Source organism: Pipistrellus hanaki (assembly GCF_964339955.1).
Source record: "Pipistrellus hanaki genome assembly, chromosome: 1".
Taxonomy (NCBI): Eukaryota; Metazoa; Chordata; class Mammalia; order Chiroptera; family Vespertilionidae; genus Pipistrellus; species Pipistrellus hanaki.
Window position 1 is genome coordinate 120,802,053 of NC_140503.1, and position 19,603 is coordinate 120,821,655.

Sequence of the window (19,603 nt, forward strand, 5' to 3'; positions counted from 1 at the left end):
ATTATGCTCACTTTTATTACACAAAGCTTGTGAGGTGCTCTGGGACATAGTGCTATATAGAAAACAAAGATATCTAATGAAAATTGTCTCAGCTTTTCTATCAGGGACTTCATGTTGATATTAAAATAAAGTAAAAACTTGGAAAATCCTACATGTTTAAAATTTATCATGAAAAAATATTTCAGCACTTCATACTTGATTTATCTCTGCAGGTACTGAGCAAGAAAGACAATGTTACCTCTAAATTGTGGGCTCAAAGTGGACAGCAAGGTGCACAGTGGAAAAAAGTAGAACTATTTTTAGGCATTCATTCACAAATACAGGTTTGTAATCCAAGTACTTGGGTAGTAAGTTTTGGTGATATTCTTCTTTATTTTCTTCATTCATAGTCTTGTCATCCCATTCCATTTCTGATGTGTTGTAAGAATATATATAGTAGTTTCCATAGGAAATTAAAATTTCAGAATGTCCTTATTTCTCCAATTAGACAAGCATGCTTCTGGGAACATTTAATTTTAATGACAATTCTACTCCATTCCACAGTCTTGCAGATGTAAAGAACATCTCCCTCTATTTATAAATATGCATATTATAAGAGACTATAACTATATTATTTTTTAATTTGATTAAAAGGACATATTTTTAAAGCATATTGTATTGTTGAATCATTAGAGATAATAGTTTCACTTCATTTGAAAATATTATGGAGAGAAACAAAATTGTGTATTGTATTAGTATTTGTGTTTACATAGACTATAATACTACAATATTTGGAGGATAAGATATATGTAAAATAACTAAAGAACATAGATTAAAATGTATAAAGTGAAAATAATTATGTGGGAAGATATTTGATATGGATTTTATTTCTTATGGATTGCCAGGAAAGCAAGAGCCCCATGAAAGTGTGTGTGTATGGTTTAAATTTTTATGTTTTTGGCAGAATGGGGGTTTGCTTAGAAGATGAGGCAAATATCTATTAGCCATAACTGCACAGGGCTTAATTCTGTGAGTTTAGAATCACTTATCTCTGGATAAAAGATATATTTACTAATAATTACATTTCTAATCCTCTGTATATGCAATAGAAGTAGCCAATTCTGCTGTTAACATTCAGTGAGTGTATCTACAATTGTGTGCTGTGTCTGATAGATCAGCCCCTCTCAGCTCCTGTGGAAGCACAGGCTGGACACAGATGTATAAACGGACTGATACAGCATTGTCCCCAATTTCTTGGAAAAATAGGTGTAATAAATCCCTTCTATGTTTGGCCTCATTGGAATCTAGTTTTCTAATGGGTCATTTATAAGTAATTTAGGAAATTTTTAAGAAATAAGTTTAACCTGAGGAAATAAATATTAGAAAGCAATTTAATGGCCTTGCACATCCTGAAATATATTATTAAGTGATTCTGCCTTTTAACCTCCACGATCTTTTAACTGAGGCAAGAAAAATTCTTAGCAACAATGTGTAAAATATTTCATTGTTGCTAGACATAGGATTGCACTTACAGGAATGAAATCTTAACTAATTTTATGTAAGTAGAATATTTGTATGACAATATCACATACAAAACACACACACACACACGCACACACACACACACACACCCCACAAAATACCAACAATAAAGGGGATGGAATCAAGAGGAATCGCATACTAATTTAGCTTTTTCAAAATTAAATATTTCATATATTGAAATTTGTTGTTTAAATCTTTTTGTGTGTGATCCAATCACTCTTTTAGTGAAAACTTATTAGCACCTACTATGTGCAAAACAAAATAATATGCAGTAGAGCTAGAGTGTGAGTGTTCATGTTTATGATATCATTCCTTTAGTCTCTGAAAGATCAATGGCTCTAATTATTGAGGAAAAGTATAAGATAATTTTAGAAATTACATGCTGATTCAACACTGGGTAGTTTTCAGAGTTTTGTTTGGTAACCTGCACTCTGATTTAAACAGAATCTTTAATTATAATAATTTTTACAAGTAGAGCAATAACAATTACTAAGTGCTAAGTACTATTCTATGAATTTAAAAATACTTCTTTAGTTTTCACAATAACATGATGAGGTACATACTATTATTATTGCCACTAGAGGCCCAGTGCACAAAATTTGTGCACTTGAGGAGGAATTCTTCAGCCTGGCCTGCATCTGGGAGCCCTTGAGGGATGTAGGCCTAAGCCATCAGTTGGACATCCTTAGCATTGCATGGAGGAGGGAGAGGCTCCTACCACTGCCGCTGTGCTCACCAGCTGTGAGCCTGACTTCTGGCTGAATAGCGCTCCCACTGTGGGAGCACATTGACATACAGGGGACAGCTCCTGCATGGAGTGTCTGCCCCCTGGTGGTCAGCACACATCATAGTGACTGGTCATTCCACCATTCCTTCATTTGCCTCTTAGCCTTTTATTATATAGGATACACTGTAGATGAGTCCCCCCGCCCCCCCAGAACCATAAGAAATGCAAAAAATTCACTATTAACTCATTCTCGAATTTCCCCCACTTAAAATCAAATTGCCCCCCCCCTCCCCCGTGGGGCGTGTGCTGCACCTTGGGAACCACTGGGCTTGACACTTTTCCTCTCTCAGCTTCATTCTGAACACATACACACATACCACGGGAATTGTAATCTCCAACTACCTCACTGGGTTGTCATGAGGCGGTTCTGAGCTAATAAACCTGGAAATGTTTCAAGTAAGTGATGTCTAAACAGGAAGAGATTGTTATTTTTAAGCCCACAGGTACCCTCACAGGTAGCAGGTGCTGGTTAGGGGAGGAGGCCGTGATTGTTTCCTGGGACTGTAGCTATGGAAGCTTTGCAGAGGGTTCCAAGGCTTTGGGGCGGGGGGGCTTGGCCAGCAGCCCTGTCACAGTGGTTGTTTCTGGAGGTGCTGGCAGGGCGTTAGGGGGATGCAAGGAGGTAGTATGGCCAAAGGGAGATAACTGTCAAACCTTCCCGCTTGGCGCCATTCTTTAAATTGTACATGCCTGTTTAGCAGCTCTACCTGCTCAGGTCAGGGCTCCAGTCTCCTGGAGTGGGGTGGGGACTGGGCCAGGAGGGTGAGTTTAGCATTGCCCCCAGCGAGGTTCAGTGCGCTTCTGCTGTAGAGATGGTGCTGCTGCTATCAGGGGGAAGGGTCTGACCCTGGGGCCACTCAGGCCTGCCTCCACCCGGGTCTGGAGTTGTAGGGAGGAGAGGTGTTCCCAGCCCAGTGCAGGTGGCCCAGCAGCAGAGGGCTGTGGGCCCGGGTGCCTCGGGGTGCTGATGGGTGGTCCTGGCGTACTATTGTTGTGGGCGCTTCTGGTGGGGAAGAGATTGGGAGTTGGAGGTGCAAGTTGCAGCTACCCTGGAGGCTGGATCTTCTCCCCATCTAATCAGCCTCCCCATTTTCCCGGGGGTGTGGGGCTGGGGTCGGATGTCCATGCAGGGGATTGGAAGAGCTCCCCATGCCTGCTTCCTCCTCTTTGCAGTCTGGGCTCCTGTCAGGCGCTCTCCTCAGACCCCTGGGAACTTGGCCCTGGCCGCCCGCCCCCTGCTGTGTGTGCAGCCTCCTGCTGGTCTGTCAATATGCAAATTTCTCATTACTAGGACACCATAACAGACAATTAGCATATTACCTCTTTATATGTATAGATTTTATAGATTAGAATACAGAAATACCTAGAAGTTAGGTAACCTGCTCTAGTTAAATAACCTTAAAACAGCAGAGACAAACTTTAAACATAGGCAAGTCATCTACAAATCCATAATCCAACTGCTACTCTATATTGTTTCCCAAATTAAAAAAAAAAAAAATGATCCTGCTTTCATTCTACCAAAACTATATCATTGCTCTTTTTAAAATGTTTAATCACATTTATTGATAAAGTCTGTGGAATCTTAAACAACATTGTGTGGAGCAACTATATATATAAACGGAATATGCTACTAGCCAGGTGTCAGGACTGCTCAGGAGGAGCTCCGTGCACAGATTGGCAGGAGGGGACTGCATGCCACCCCCAGTCCCAGCGGCCGGAGGGAGGCTGGGGCAGCCTGGAGCGGAGAAACAACACACAGGAGCGCCTGCCCCGACCCCAGCAGACACAAAGCTTCAGCCAGGGGCTTGTTCACAGCAGCCCTTGCGGAGCTCGCCCCCACCCCAGCGGACAGGACACAATGCAGTGGCCGGCGCTATGTAGGTCAGGCGCGGGTCCCAGCCCCCTGTGGGTGCCTCCTTGTGCAATTTTAATCGTGCCCTGGGCCTCTAGTTGTGATGTAATTGATGATTTGATCATTAGGACAGGATAGGCAACTGAGGTTGTGTCTAAAGGATAGTAGGTAAACAAGTTAATGTAATAATAGTTGAGTTATCTGATTTTTTATTCACAGGACATTCCAGAATGTATTTAAAAATGTTTAGATATATCCAGATGATAAAGCACCTTTTTCAGTTTTCTAGGGTTCAATTTACCTTATAAAAAAGTTGTAGTCATTATTATTTTTCCAGTTTTACCTCCTTTTAATCACTTCCAAGCTCTTAATAAATCTTATAAATTGTTTTTCTTAGCACATTTGATCTGAAGAGAAACAATTTATCCCTTTTATGTAAATTTATATAGGAATTTACATATAAATTGTATTTTATTTTTTTTTATTTTTATAATGGGAGACAACTATTCTAATCCACTCATCTTAAGAGGAAAGCACTTAGCTTTTCCCACAGTAGTATAGAAGCATAACATGTCTTCAACAACAAAATTATAATAATTTCTTTCAAGAAAAATAATTATATATATATATATATATATATATATATATATATATATAATTTGGTCAAATGTGTTTGGGTGTTTGATCTCAATAAATATTTTGTGTAAAATCACTGAGGTAATTGTATTTCTTGTTAATTAATTTCTAATTGTTCTAAATTTACTTTAGAATAAAGGAGTATTTCTTATGTTAACACACAAATCCATATTTGGCCTGCAGAGAAACTCTGAACTAGTTTCACTTAAAAATTTGACACTAAACAATAAACTTTTTATGTTCTATGAAAAACTATGTTCATTATTATTCTAAGCAGTGGTCATGTCAAAAACTGAAGCTAACCTTTCTGAAAACTATAGTAACTCCTGTTATTTTTATCACTTCTAATTCTATTGCAGTCCACATAAGTGGGAGCTCACTACCAAAGAATGATACACATGAGAATTGTGTTCATCACATACATTAATCAAAGGCAAATAAAAATAATGTGAGTTCCAAAGATGTGGCCAATAAAAAAACCTCGTGGTATTGACATTTGATATCTTGGGGTGGACAGATCTGAGGAATGGCAAGAACTGAGCAAAACAGAGTGAAGGATGTGCTTGCAGCTCCTTCCTTTTGGTACAGTCTGTGCTTAGATTGGCCTCCTGCTTCCACGTGTGATGAGGCTCCAAGAAACGCGCAGGGCTTGTTGGTCTGGGAGCTGCAGAGGCAGCAGTGGTGGACTGGTGCCTCCGGCCAGGGCTCTGGCCACCTACCCACAATCAACACAGGAGGCATCGGTGTTGGTGATGCCACTCACACATTCTTACGTGTGAGGAGGGTACAAATCTAAACAACCCCCAAGCTTTTTGGGTCAGTTTCATTATGCAGCATTTCTATAGTCAAGTGTTGTATTTAGTGCTTGCTCCAAGTTTTGCATATGATGGACAGCTTAACTGAATCTGATTTTCTTCCCTTCCCTTCCCTTCCCTTCCCTTCCCTTCCCTTCCCTTCCCTTCCCTTCCCTTCCCTTCCCTTCCTCTCTCTCTTCCTCCCTCCTTCCTCCCTTCCTTCCTTCCTTAGATTATCTTTCGGGCAAAACGCAGTGTCAGTTACATGGGAGATGTAGCAGTGGATGACATTACCTTTCAAGATTGCTCACCCCTCCTCAGCCCAGACAGGAAGTGCACTGCTCAAGAGTTCATGTGTGCTAACAAGCATTGCATTGCACAGGACAAGCTGTGTGATTTTGTGAATGATTGCACTGATAATTCAGATGAGACTAACTTCATTTGCAGTAAGTAAAAGTGTTCTGTTTTCAAACTTTTGCCTTTATCTCCCACAATATTACTCAATTCCATGCATTAATTGCTGAACATACAGAGTATGTATATAGCTCAGCAGTTAGGGTCAATCAGAAATAATATGTGCACCCCTATGTTCATAACAGCACAATTTACAACAGATTTGGAAACAGCCCAAGTGCCCATCAGTAGCTGAGTGGATAAAAAAAGCTGTGGTGCATTTATACCATGGAATACTATGCAGCAGTAAAAAAAGAAGAATCTCTTATCCTTTGAGACAGCAGGGAGGGACTTGGAGAGCATTATGCTAAATGAAATAAGCCAGTCAGAGAAAACCAGGTATCACGTGATCTCAGTTCTATATGGAACCTAATGAACAAAATAAACTGTTAAACAAAATAGACCCAGAGACATAGAAGCATAAAACAGTCTGAGAAATCTCAGATGAAGGTGGGGGTGGGTGGTCAGGCAGGAAGAGATCAACCAAAGAACAGATAATAGTGTGGTGAAGCCTGGGTGTCTGTGTCCTGGATAGGGTCAATGGTGGAAAATAGGGGGACATCTGTAATGCTTCAACAATAGAGATAAATTAAAAAAAATAATTTTACTTTTTTCTCTCTCAATACCTAATTTAGAACCAGAATTCTTTTAAAACTAGATGACAGATTAGTGTGTGTGTGTGTGTGTGTGTGTGTGTGTGTGTGTGAAGGACTTGTAGATAAATTAGAAAACACAGAAGGGAAGCAAGTATTTTTCATGTAAAAGAAAGTTTTGAAACACACACACACACACATACACACGCACAAAACAAAACAAAACACAAACAAACAAAAACCAAAATACACAAAAACAACAACAACAACAACAACAACAAAAAACACCACACAGTAAAACATCCATCAAAACTTATTCATGCAGGGTTATCCAGCCTCTATGCTTGGATGCATGTTAAAGAGTTGTCATTCCTTCATGTAAATTATGAGATGTGGTCAGTTGTTTAAAAACCAAAAGTGAATACATAAAAAGATATCACATAAAAAAGGCAAAGTGGTCTCCTAAAGGAGATACATATCAACTATGTAATATTGTTTTAGGAGATTGATTTATAATAAACAACACCTATTAAAATATCCTTAGCTCAATGGGCCATATGTGCGCATTCAGGTAAATCTGTAAAATTGTACAATGTAGCCCAGTTGTTGCCTCATTTTATTGCAAATGAGGTGAATACAAATTGTCAAAAAGAAGTTTGACAAAGTATTTCACTCTACCAGTAATAATTTCTGAGCTAGAATATTACAGTTTGCTCCTTTTTCATCTCTTGAAACCAAATCTGGCATATTAAGAATAACTTCAGTATAAAGAGAGCTCACAGTTATATAAACCTTTAACCTTCAAAGGTCTTTTTTCTACTAATCATCACAGCAGCCCTGAGGTGTGGGGACATCTTTTATTAGTGCATTCCAGAGAAGTCATGAACATCAGTGCTTAAGATTTTGTCAAAGCTCATTATACTGGTATCAACAAAATTGATCCTAGAACTCATGCACTTTAATTTATGAAACCACTATTTTCCCCATGCTACCATACTACTTCTGTGTAACACCGAATCTTAAAAAAAAGTTACAGATTACAAATTCTATTTATATCATACAATTGTTCCTTCAGTTGTGGATTCTTTCTTATAATATCCATTATTATCATATATGAACTGAGCAAAAAAATGTTTGGCAAATCTCAAATTCTGTATTAATGTTAATTTCTACATCATGAATATTGTCTGATGTATTTATAGTTATTTTCTGAATCTAATGTTTTAAAATTCTTCATTGCCATTTTCTTGTGAATATCACACAAATATATTAGGTAATCAGTGAAACAGAACAGATATTAAACTTTTTTGGGTCATGTTGCCAATATATCTATTTTCCAAGATGTAATTTAATGCAATTTTTTGAGTACTTAAATTTTCAAGTAATTTCTGACTAAATTTTTCTTGAACTCTTTGTATTTAGGTTCTAACATTGTGGAAATTTATAGGAATCCTCTGTATTAGGGAAAGGCTGCTGGCTTTCTAAGATGGTCAAGAATGTATTGAAATTTGCTGTTTTGTAGTTGTTTTGTATGGAAAATAAAGGCAAAAGTAATCTTAAGCCTTTGGAGGGAAGGTTGTGCTAGAGGTGTTTTTTTGTGAAATGATCGCCAAATCACTTAAAGTTTGAGTGGGCCTACTTAACATCAGCAATATTAAAGCAAGAAAGCTGACTTAGTTCTAGATGTTACATAGAAATAAGAAAACTTTTTCAGCTTCTTCAAATAAATAAACTAACAAAAAATATGCAAGAACTCTAAAAGTAACCCACATTTTTATATTGGTTCTCATTACATGACAATGAGTTCTTTTTACATGGCATTGCTTATTTATATTATGTATTAACATTTTTAACTATTCATTCTAGTGGTCTTATGTGTTATGTTTTAATTATAAATAGCAAAATTCGCTATTTGACTTATGAGTGCTGTTATTTATCCCCTGTGTATACTATAAATATCGGAGTTCTAATTAGGTCCAGAAGAATAGCAAGAAAAAAATTTAAATCACTATAGGAACTGTTTTCAGAAGTTTGGCTGACAACTAAGCAAGCATTTAGGTTTAAGTTCCACAGTCTTTGAATTTTTGGTTTCTCATTTGTTTGTTTTCTTGAGAATTCTAAGTGGTGACTAAACATGAGTCACAATTCTAAGAAAATTGTTAAAATATCATTAGGTAGAAAAATGCCACATAGGAATAACAGAAATAGTTTAAAAACACAACTATTTTTAAAGCTGTAGACTACCTCTAGTAAAGAAGAAAATAATCCTTTGTAAACAAAAAGTAACTGCTGCTTTAATTTTCATATATTAATGTAGATTATGAAAGTAAAATCTAGAAGAAAAATTAGAATATTATTTATTACTTTATAATATAAATACCGTCTAAAATATATGATGTAGCCACAGAAGAAAGTGATTCCTATATCTGAGAAATCTAAAATCTAATTTGTACATATCTGTGCCATGATATAGAGGTTTCCTTGGGAAATAACCATATTTTTGTGTGTTTTTTGTAGGTTTTAATAAGCATATTTATTTTTGATACACAATTAAGAGTATCTCAGGCATACTGAAAATAATTTAATTCACTGTGACTAGTGAGGATACTGGATATTTGATCAGCATAATTGATAAGTAATATGAATCTAATGGGTAAATGTAATACTGCAGTACCAATTGTAGGTTATCTATTGTTTTTAAGCACACATGGAACATTTACTATATATATATTATTAAGCATTGAGAAAATTTAAATAATTTCAGTGGGTTAAAGTAACAGATTACCTCTTTTGAATTACTAGAAATCAATTATGAGACAAGTGCTAGAAAATTGCTATAGGGAAGATAAAAGAGACAGTTAATAACTCATGCCCCCCTAAAAATTACAATAAAATTAGAATATGTTTTAATAATAATGCATAAAATCCTCTGGGATTTAAGTAACTGAATACTTAGTGAAAAATGTGTAGACTAAATTTTTATATTAGAAGCTATATAATACTGCAAGTTAATGGAATAGAACACAAATCTAAGATTGGATTTGCAGAGACTGATAAAATTTTCAAAACCCTGTCAAGAATGATCAAGAGAAATGAAGAAGACAGACATATAAAAGTAACTTAACATATTTATTGAGAAGTTATGTGTCAAGCAGTGTTTGTGTAGTATGCATCAATAAGTAAACAGGCAGAAATCCCATTCCTCATATTCTTGTGTTAAACAGAAGATGTAATCTCTGTCTCTACGCACACAAATATATATATATACATACATACATACTAGAGGCCTGGTGCATGGAATTCGTGCTCTTGGAGGGGGGGTCCTCAGCCCACCTGCACCCTCTCACAGCCCAGGAGCCCTTGGGGGATGTCCGACTGCAGACATCCTTAACGCTGCTGCAGAGTCAGGAGAGGCTGTGAGCCCGGCCTCTGGCTGAGCAGTGCTCCCCCTGTGGGAGCACATTGACTACCAGGGGACAGATCCTGCATTGAGCATCTGCCCACTGGTGCTCAGTGCACATCGTAATGACTGGCCGTTCCTCCATTTGGTTGATTTGCATTATTAGGGCTTTATTATATAGTATATACAGTATATATAGTGTATATATATATATGTATATATAGTATATATGTGTGTGTGTGTATACATATGTATATATATAATTATAGTGTTTATTGAAAAGTGACAATTGATGTGAGAAAATATAAAGAAAATAAAAAACCATCCTGGGCACTGAAAATTACTGGTCTGGGCAGTTACCTAGTTCTTAGTCAATAATCATATAAAATCTAAGCAAAAGAATTAATACGATAAATAAAAATAAAGTAAATCTAAGCCAGCATTCTGTAATTAACACTTGATTATCTGACATTGTCCTTCATTTATTTATTTGGTAAACATGGAGAACCTCCAGTATAAGAAGCCCTGGAGCAAAAACAAAGAAAAACCAGATCTTATCTGAATAATTGTGGAGCTCCTCGTCTAATAAATGTGATAGGTACATAAACATTCACACTACAAATGAGAGTTAGATAAGTGCAAAGTATTTCTGGAGGGCGAAGGACAAAATTTCGTCATTTGTGAATATTAACCCTAGCATGGGCTTTCATAAAAGCAGCACCTCCCCTTGAAAACAACTAGTGTTTTTTTTCAGGTGCATGTTTGTTAGCCCTGGTCTCTGAGTGGCTGCTGTTGTCTTTGGGAGCTTATATTAGAAAGTAGGTCAGGCATCATCATGCTAATAAACCGGGCTTTCTTGGAAGGTGCGAAGCTTTATGAATCCATTATTGCAACCTCTAGTTTCACTGTCTTTCCAAAATTACCACTCAGTGTTTCAGGCGATATGTGTTAGGATACTGTTTTCAAAATTATGAAATCAGGTAGTCATCAAGGAAGACAAACTCATGCATGAGGGGCTTTTCTGGATCAATTTCTGTATTGTGAATTTTCAAAAAGTTGATATCATTAATAGATTTTTTTCCAAATTACTCACCCCCAAATCCTTTTTTTCCCTATAAAAACAAATACACTTTTTTACAGAACAATAGTTATTTTAATCAGTTTGGAATAATGGATTCATAGGTAGTTATATAGGAGAAATTCGGTGTAACCTTTAAAGGTTACATCTTGCATAACTATAGTATATCAAAATCAGGATACTAACTTTGGTTTAATATGCATGTATACAGAGTTTTGTGGGATGTTGTTACATATGTAAATTTGTGTAATCATCACTACTATTAAGATAATCCATCTCCACAAAGATCTCCCTTAATCTGCTCTTGGAGAATTACACTTATTTCTACCATCCCTACCTAACCTTGGGAAATCATTACTTCATTCTCCATTTCTATAGTTTGCCACCCTGAGAAAGTTATGTAAATGCACCCAAGTAGTATGTCTGAGACTGTTATTGTTTTTTATTCATCATAATTCTCTTGTGATCTATCCAAGTTGTTTTGTGTACAAATTATTGGTTCTTTTTATCGCTGACTGATATTCGATGCTTTGGATATAACCTACCATAGTATTATTTTGCAGAGTGGCTGTGCCATGTTACATTGCCACTGACAGCGAGTGATCGAGTTTCTCCACATCCTTATGAGCATTTGATATTGTAACTATTTTATTTTTATTTTTGTTGCTCTTATACGAGTAGTAGCCTCATCATGGTCTTAATTTGCATTTCCCTAATACCTAGTGAAGATGAACATCTCCTGTCTTTCTTTGTCATCTGTATCCTCTATGATGAAATGTTTCTTTATGCCTTTTGCCTGTTTTCTAATCAGATTTTTTTAACTGTTGAGTTTGGAGTTTTTTATATATTATAGATATAAATTATTTTACAGCTATATGAGTGGCAAATATTTACTCCTAGGCTTCGGAGTGTGTTTTCATTCTTCTAACAGCGAAAGAACAAATATTTTAAAAAATAGTTTGATACTAGAGGCCAGGTGCACGAAATTCGTGCACGGGGCTGGGTGGGTGGAGGGGGCGGGTGCCCCTCAGCCCAGCCTGCACTCTTTCCAATCTGGGACCCCTTGAGGGAATGTACGACTGCTCGTTTAGGCCTGATCCTGGTGAGATTGGGCCTAAATGGGCAGTCAGACATCCCTCTCACAATACAGGACTACTGGCTCTCAACTGCTCGCCTGCCTGCCTTCCTGATTGCCCCTAACTGCTTCTGCCTGCCAGCATGATTACCCCCTAACCATTCCCATGCCAGCCTGATTGATGTCTAACTGCTCCCCTGCCAGCCTGTTTGCCCCCAACTTCCCTCCTCTGCCAGCCTGGTCACTCCTAACTGCCCTTCCCTGTAGGGTTGATCGCCTACAACTGCCCTCTCTTGCAGGCCTGGTTCCTCCCAACTGCCCTCTCCTGCTGGCCATCTTGTGGTAGCCATCTTGTGTCCACATGGGGGCAGCCATCTTGTGTGTTGGAGTGATGGTCAATCTGCATATTACTCTTTTATTGGATAGGATAGAGGCCTGTGCATGGGTGGGGGCCAGCTGGTTTGCCCTGAAGGGTGTCCCAGATCAGGGTGGGGGTTCCCTTGGAGCGTGGGGTGGCCTGGGCAAGGGGCTTGTGTTGGTTTGTAGGCTGGCCATGCCCTCTGATAATCCAAGCAGAGGCCCTGGGATCTGGAATTTATTTACCTTCTACAATTAACTTTGTAGCCTGGAGCAGAGCCAAGCCCCTAGCTCACTCTGTGGCTGCCTCAATTTCTGTTTGGATTGATTTACCTTTTATAATTGAAACTTTGTAGCCTTGAGTGGAGACCTAGGCTGGTAAGGGCAGGTGGAAAGCTTGGCTTTCTCCATTGCTGGGACAACCCTATCCTGTTCTCTCCAGCTACGTGGCTGCAGCCATTTTTCTTGGGATTTATCTTTTCTAATTGAAACTTTGTATCCGTGAGTAGAGGCCTAGGCCAGCCAGGGTATGAGGAAATCTTGGCTTCCTCTATTGCCTGGGAAACCCAAGCCTCCCTCCTGCTCTCTGTGGCTGCAGTAATTTTGGTTGGAGTTAATTTGCATATTTGCTCTGATTGGCTGTTGGGCGTGGTTTGTAGGTATAGCAGAGTGATGTTAATTTGCATATTACTCTTTTATTAGGTAGGAGTTCTTACAACTTGTACTTCTTCATAATAATAAAAACTTAAATATTGGAAACAGGTACCATCAATTCTGCACATCTTTTCACATTCCCCATTCTCATGTTAGTAAGTGTGATATCAGAAATAATATTCTTGAACCCTTTAATAGCATTTAATATGCATGGTTTTAGATCTCCATTATCTAATCTTTCTCTCATTGAATGTTTTCAGTTATCAAAATTTCCTTAAACATGGGAATTAAATGTTTAAAAAATACTACAGTACTCTAATTATGATTAGACCATCACAATATTCAGTGTCATTTTTCTTTTATGCCTATTATAACAGAGTCATATATCCTATGAATTTTAGTAGTTTAGCTAATTAAATATTTTGTTGATCATGACTAAAAAAAATGAATAGGGGTTTTTTAAAAATAAATAATAGGTAAAGAAGATTCCAGATGGTAGGTGAGGGGTTGTATCATACTCTTAACAACTAGTTCTGCTACTTACTGTGTAATACTGAGCAAAGTACTTAATTCTGAACTTCTTCTTTCTCCCCAACCAAAAATAAGAATAATAACTATTATGTAGAGGTGTGAGATTTAAATAAAATAACATATAAAGTGAAAGCTCTGGATCTGACACACATTTGTTTAATACACAGTATCTTTCTTTCCAGTCAATTTTTCATGTTCCTAAAGGTGCTCTTATTTATAGCATATGCTCAATACATTTATATTGAATGAATAAGTGAATTAGAATGGTGAGATCTTAAATTTAGGAACTTGATGGTAGGATTTTAAAAGTTCTTTGCTCTCATTCATATGTGGAATCTAAAGAACAAAATAAACTGATGAACAAAGTAGATCAGAGACATAGAAATATGGAACAGACTGTTGAATCTGAGTGGGAAGGCTGGGGGTGGTTGGATGGATATGAAGAGATTAACCAAAGAATTTATGTGCATAAATGCATAACCCATGGACACAGACAACAGTGTGGTGAAGGCCTGGGTGAGAATGGGTGCAGGCTAGAAGGGGCCAATGCGGGGAGAAGGGGCCATCTGTTAAATTTTCAATAATAAAGATAAATTTAAAATGATCTATTTTTAAAATGAAACAGTCATTTCATGCTCATAAAGCTAATGATCAATGGGAAATTTGTAGCATTTAGAAAGGTAGAAACTGGTTTGATTGATGATACAGCTGTAGACAAAGGTGGTCATTTTCTTACCAATGATACAATTGTCTGGCACTGGCATTAATTACTCCATGAAATGCCAGGAATTGGCATCTGCACAGAAGATGGCTGTTTTCTCACCTGGCACCTGTGGGAAATAATAAAATATTAAATTATAAGATGGACTCTCTCGCCACAGTGATGTGAAATAAAAAGAACTTATACTTGCTTGTATTTTCCCAGTGATGTTAGAGATAAACTTTCTGGGGAAACATATATTCCAACTTTAGTAGGTATGGAAATAGAAAAATATGATTTATAATACGTAGCAGCATATGTATGATTTTTGAGGCTAAATGAAACCTGTTTTTTAGCAGCACACACATCATTCTTCATAGGGATGTCCTTTCTAGATGCTGGTCTGAATGTTAACTTAGCCCTTGTGGGTTGCTGAATTTTCTAGCACAAGGGCAACTGAATTAGTTACTTCATTATAATTCTTAGCCAAGTCAACAGTTCAGATTCTAAACAAGACGCTGAGTTGAAATTTACTTCTCAGTCCTTTGAAATACTACTTAGGAGAATTTTAGTATTCTGAACTAAAAAAAAAGCTCTACAAATTACAGTCTATTCTAAGAAAGAGTAAATTACCAAAATAAGTTTGAAACGTAATTTTAAAATGGAATTAGCAATTGGATAGAAAACACCAGCCTGTTCATTTGGTGACAGAAATTATGACAGAAAGATTCTCTTTATCCTTGAAAAAACATCAGTGTTAGGTTGACTGTTAAATTTAACAATTTTTAAAAAAATATATATTTTATTGATTTTTTACAGAGAGGAGGAGAGAGGGACAGAGAGCTAGAGATGTCAATGAGAGAGAAACATCGACCAGCTGCCTCCCGCACACCCCCTACTGGGGATGTGCCCACAACCAATGTACATGCCCCTGACAGGAATCGAACCTGGGACCCTTCAGTCCGCAGACCGACGCTCTACCACTGAGCCAAACTGGCTTCGGCAAATTTAACAATTTTTAAAGGCATATTAATCCGGATGCTGTCTTACATTTATCAATGTTCTTTCAAAAGCTAAAAATGATAATTTTATACCATTTTTTTATTGTTGGCCAAGTTCTTTGGTAGGGGATGTGATTAAGTTAATCTTCATTTTAGTAGTTTTATACACTTTGAAATAGTATAGAAACTACAGTAAAAACAATATGTTCTCTTATTCTCCAAGTTATCAACTACAAAGAGAATAGAGATTATTTTGTGTCTTTAAACATACTTATCTGATCTGTGCTAACTGTAAGAATGTATCCCTAAAACAAACAAACACATGGTTTTGATGCCTAGCACAATTTGGGAATTTTTTAAGAATTTATGTAATTTCATGTAATAGAGTTGATTCTTCCTTCATCCAGGAATCGCCATGACTTCAGCTAGGATGTATTTCTGTCTTTCTTTGGCCTTTGCATTGTAGGGCAGGTCCCTGAGAATTTTGGTGGCAAAATCATTTCTACTCTCATTTAGATAAAATTGCCTATAATCATTTGAGTATTTGTTTGTTAACAGAGAAATTTTTAACTAAATATAGATTGACATGTTGCAACTTGAGTTCTTCTCAAGTATTTTTAGTTTTTGGACACCATCTTGTGGTGAAGCATGGGACTTGGATGGAATGTGTGTAAGGAGGATTCTCTGAAATGCCAGGGGTTTCTGGGGGTCCTTGCTACAGGTGGCAGTCCCTGCCTTGATTTTTTCAAACAAATCTGACCTCCTGAGGTGTTTTACTAGAATCTTTATGTTTAGATTTCAAAATGTCCTTGTTTGAAAAACACTACAGATGCAGGTGCATTCTCAAGGATGCTTACCCTGCTGATTGAATCTAGAGGTTAATTTTAGTTCAAGCTATTGTTACAATAAAAAGCTAATGAGACAGGCAATCAGGGCTTTCTTGGCTTCTTATGCCAACTAGCCCCTTAGCTTCTCTTTCGCAGAAATGTGTGTCAGTCATCATTCATCTGTCATTCAGGGTCTGGCAGACATCCCTGGCACCATCTCACATTTAATTATGGTTTTACAGATTTCCATTTTCAGTCTTAATTTTCAAACAAAACAATATAGAATTACTGTTATCAAATAACTCTAAATTGTGTATTTTATAATTTATGGTCAAATTAATCACACATTGGTTTTTATGCTGTATTGTGCATATTTACTTAAAAATAAAGGTTATAAAAAGTAGCTTTAATGTATTATAAACACAATGCTTGGCTTTATAATACCTTAGCTTACATTGCTAGGTTTATAATTCACTGAGCAGAATTATGAAAAGACTAGAATCCCAGTGCACGAATTTGTGCGCAGATGGGATACCTCACCTGGCCTGTAATCAAGGCCTATCAGGAGCAACTGGCCAGGGGGAGGTATCCTGAGAGGTTGGCCAGTTGGGGGAGGGGCCATGAGAGGTTTGCCAGCCAGAGGCGGAGGGGCCACAGGAGGCTGGCTGTGGGAGCTCACTGACCACCATGGGGCAGCTCCTGTGTTGAGCATCTGCCCTCTGGTGGTCAGTGCACATCATAGCGACTGGTCAACCAGTCGTTTCAGTCCTTCCGGTCATTTGGTCATAATGGTCACTTAGGCTTTTATATATATAGATGTTTGTATAAATCCAACTGACCACTTTTGTATATGAGGAGCTTGGAAGTTGCAACTCTGTCCTATCAAGTAAAAAGCTGGACATATTAAAAAATCAATAATTCTCCTGAGACCCACAAGAGAGGCAAGGACATAGGGTGCACAAGGCACACTACTTCCCCCAGGACTGTAGAGACCTATAGGTAAACACTGGTAGTAACACTTTATTAGAGCAGAGACTCAAGCACAGAAACCACTATGGGAACCAGCACTAGAGGAAGAAAACCTGACCTGCCATTGATGATGAGGCTCAGTGTGGACAAGTTTGTGAAATTTATCTCCACACATTCAACCAGGCTCCATAGTAAATATTGGAAAACATTCCTTCATACTTCTGACAGAGCATTCTGTTTTTCTAGTAACAAAACTAACTGGGTATTATCAGAGCCTAACTGACCTGGTGGGAGGGAAATACCCAATGCTATCCCCCTCCAGCCATCTGGTTCCTCCTAATGGGTAGAAAAGTCTGAGAAACATGATATTTACAGTTCAGAGGCACAGGCCCTTTAAAGACTGGGACCTAATCATGAAACTGTAGAATATTTTCCCTCTCCCCATATTATAAGGCCTATATACAGTGGTTCTTTATACTCAGAATGTCATATCTGGCTATCCAGGAAAAAGTTACAAGACATACTGAAAGGGAAAATAAATTTTGAAGAGACAGAGCAAACATCAGAATCAGACATGGAAAGGATGAGGAATTTAAAACAACTATGATCGATCTTCTAAGGCCACTAATGGATAACATAGACAGCATGCAGGAACAGATGGGCAATGTAAGTAATGAGATGGCCATCCTAAGAAAGAATCAAACAGAAATGCTGTGATCAAAAACACTGGAACAAAAATGAAGAATGCCTTTGAAGGGCTTATTTGTAACCTGAACACAACTAGGAAAGATGTAAAGATAGAGGATATAAAGATAGAAATATCCCAAACTGAAAAACAAAAATACCAAGAAAAACATACCAGAACACAAAACCATATCCAAGGACTTTAGGAAAAACAAATGGATAATGATAATGTCAAAGAAGAAAGAGAAAAGGACTAGAAGAATTTGAAACAATAACAACTGAGAATTTTGCCAAATTAATGTCAGGCAAAAAAAAAAAAAAAATAGATTCAGAGAGCTCAAAGAACATGAAGCAGGAAAATGCTCCTCCTGCAAAAAACAAACACACACACACACACACACACACACACACACACACAAAACAAACAAACCACATAATTGGGCACAGCATTTTTAAACTAAAGGGAAATCAAAGATAAAGTAAAACCCTGAAAATAGTCACTGTAAAAAAAAGCACCTTACCTATAAAGAAACAAAAGTAAAAAATACACTGGAACTTAGTTTTTCCAGAAGGCTGTTAGGGAAGCAATTTGTACGAAAACCTAATCCATTTTTTTTTCCCATTAGAAATAATGTAAATTGAATTAATCCTTTCCAGACCCCTAAATGATAAAGTTTTAATCTTTTTACATATAATACATGTCCAATGTACCACAAATAAACACATTAAATACAAAAGGACATGAAATGTAAATGAAAATTTAACAAAAATAAATGAAATATGCATAAAAAATGAAAAATTTCATACATATTTACTTGAATAAATTAAGTTAAAAAGCTAAGGTTCCATTGTATTTTGTTTTTTAAGCTCTATACTTCTCACAACTTTCCTTTTCATTTTGCTGCTATTAATAACCTTTTTAGGGCCTATGGTGATTTATTGTACATATTTAATAATAATAAGCTGGAAAAAAACCACAAAAATATTCCTAGCACAAGGTTTAGTGGTAAACTTACTCAAACACTCACACATTCTCTCCGTTGTCTCCTGAAATACATGACTGTTCAGACAGGTATCAGCATGAAAGGATTGTTTGTCTAGAACTGAAGTTTTGTTTGACAACTGAAATATTTTCCATGAATAACTTGGTCAATAATCAAATTGTTCTAGATGGGAGACATTGGAGAACTTAAGTTTGACTGTGCATCTAACTTCTCAGACAAGATGGAAGCAAGAAAAGAGTAGAATGAGGTACTTAAAGGGCTGAAGGGAAAACAAGTCTAAAAAACCCTACCAACACAGAATCCATATCCTGATAACTCATCCTTCAAAAGTGAAGAGAAATGAAGACCTTGTTAAAAAAAAATTAATTTTCTTGTAGAGAGTATTACAGATGTCCCCCATTTTAGCCTTCGACCCCCCTCCACCTGTATCCTGTCCCATCCACGGCCTTCACCACATTATTATCTGTGTCTAAGGGCTATGTATACATGCATATAAATTATTTGGTTAATCTCTTCCCACTCCCCTCCACCCTTCCCTCTGAGATCTGTATCCATGCCTTTGGACCTGTTTTATTCATCAGTTTATTTTATTCGTTAGATTCCACATATCAGTGAAATCATGTGATATTTGTCTTTCTTTAACTAGCTTATTTTGCTTACCATAATAATCTCCAGGTCCATCCTTGC

At 37.2% G+C, this 19,603-nt stretch overlaps 1 protein-coding gene across 1 annotated transcript in view; it reads left to right on the forward strand.

Moving 5' to 3' along the window:
- Positions 1-19,603, forward strand: part of MALRD1 (MAM and LDL receptor class A domain containing 1) — a gene marked incomplete at its 5' end in the record, with an annotated part of 553,418 nt that overhangs the window by 211,035 nt on the left and 322,780 nt on the right. The window contains 2 exons of the mRNA XM_084867858.1: positions 213-323; positions 5,823-6,036. Coding sequence (XP_084723984.1) covers positions 213-323; positions 5,823-6,036 — 325 coding nt within the window. The remainder of the gene's footprint in view (positions 1-212; positions 324-5,822; positions 6,037-19,603) is intronic.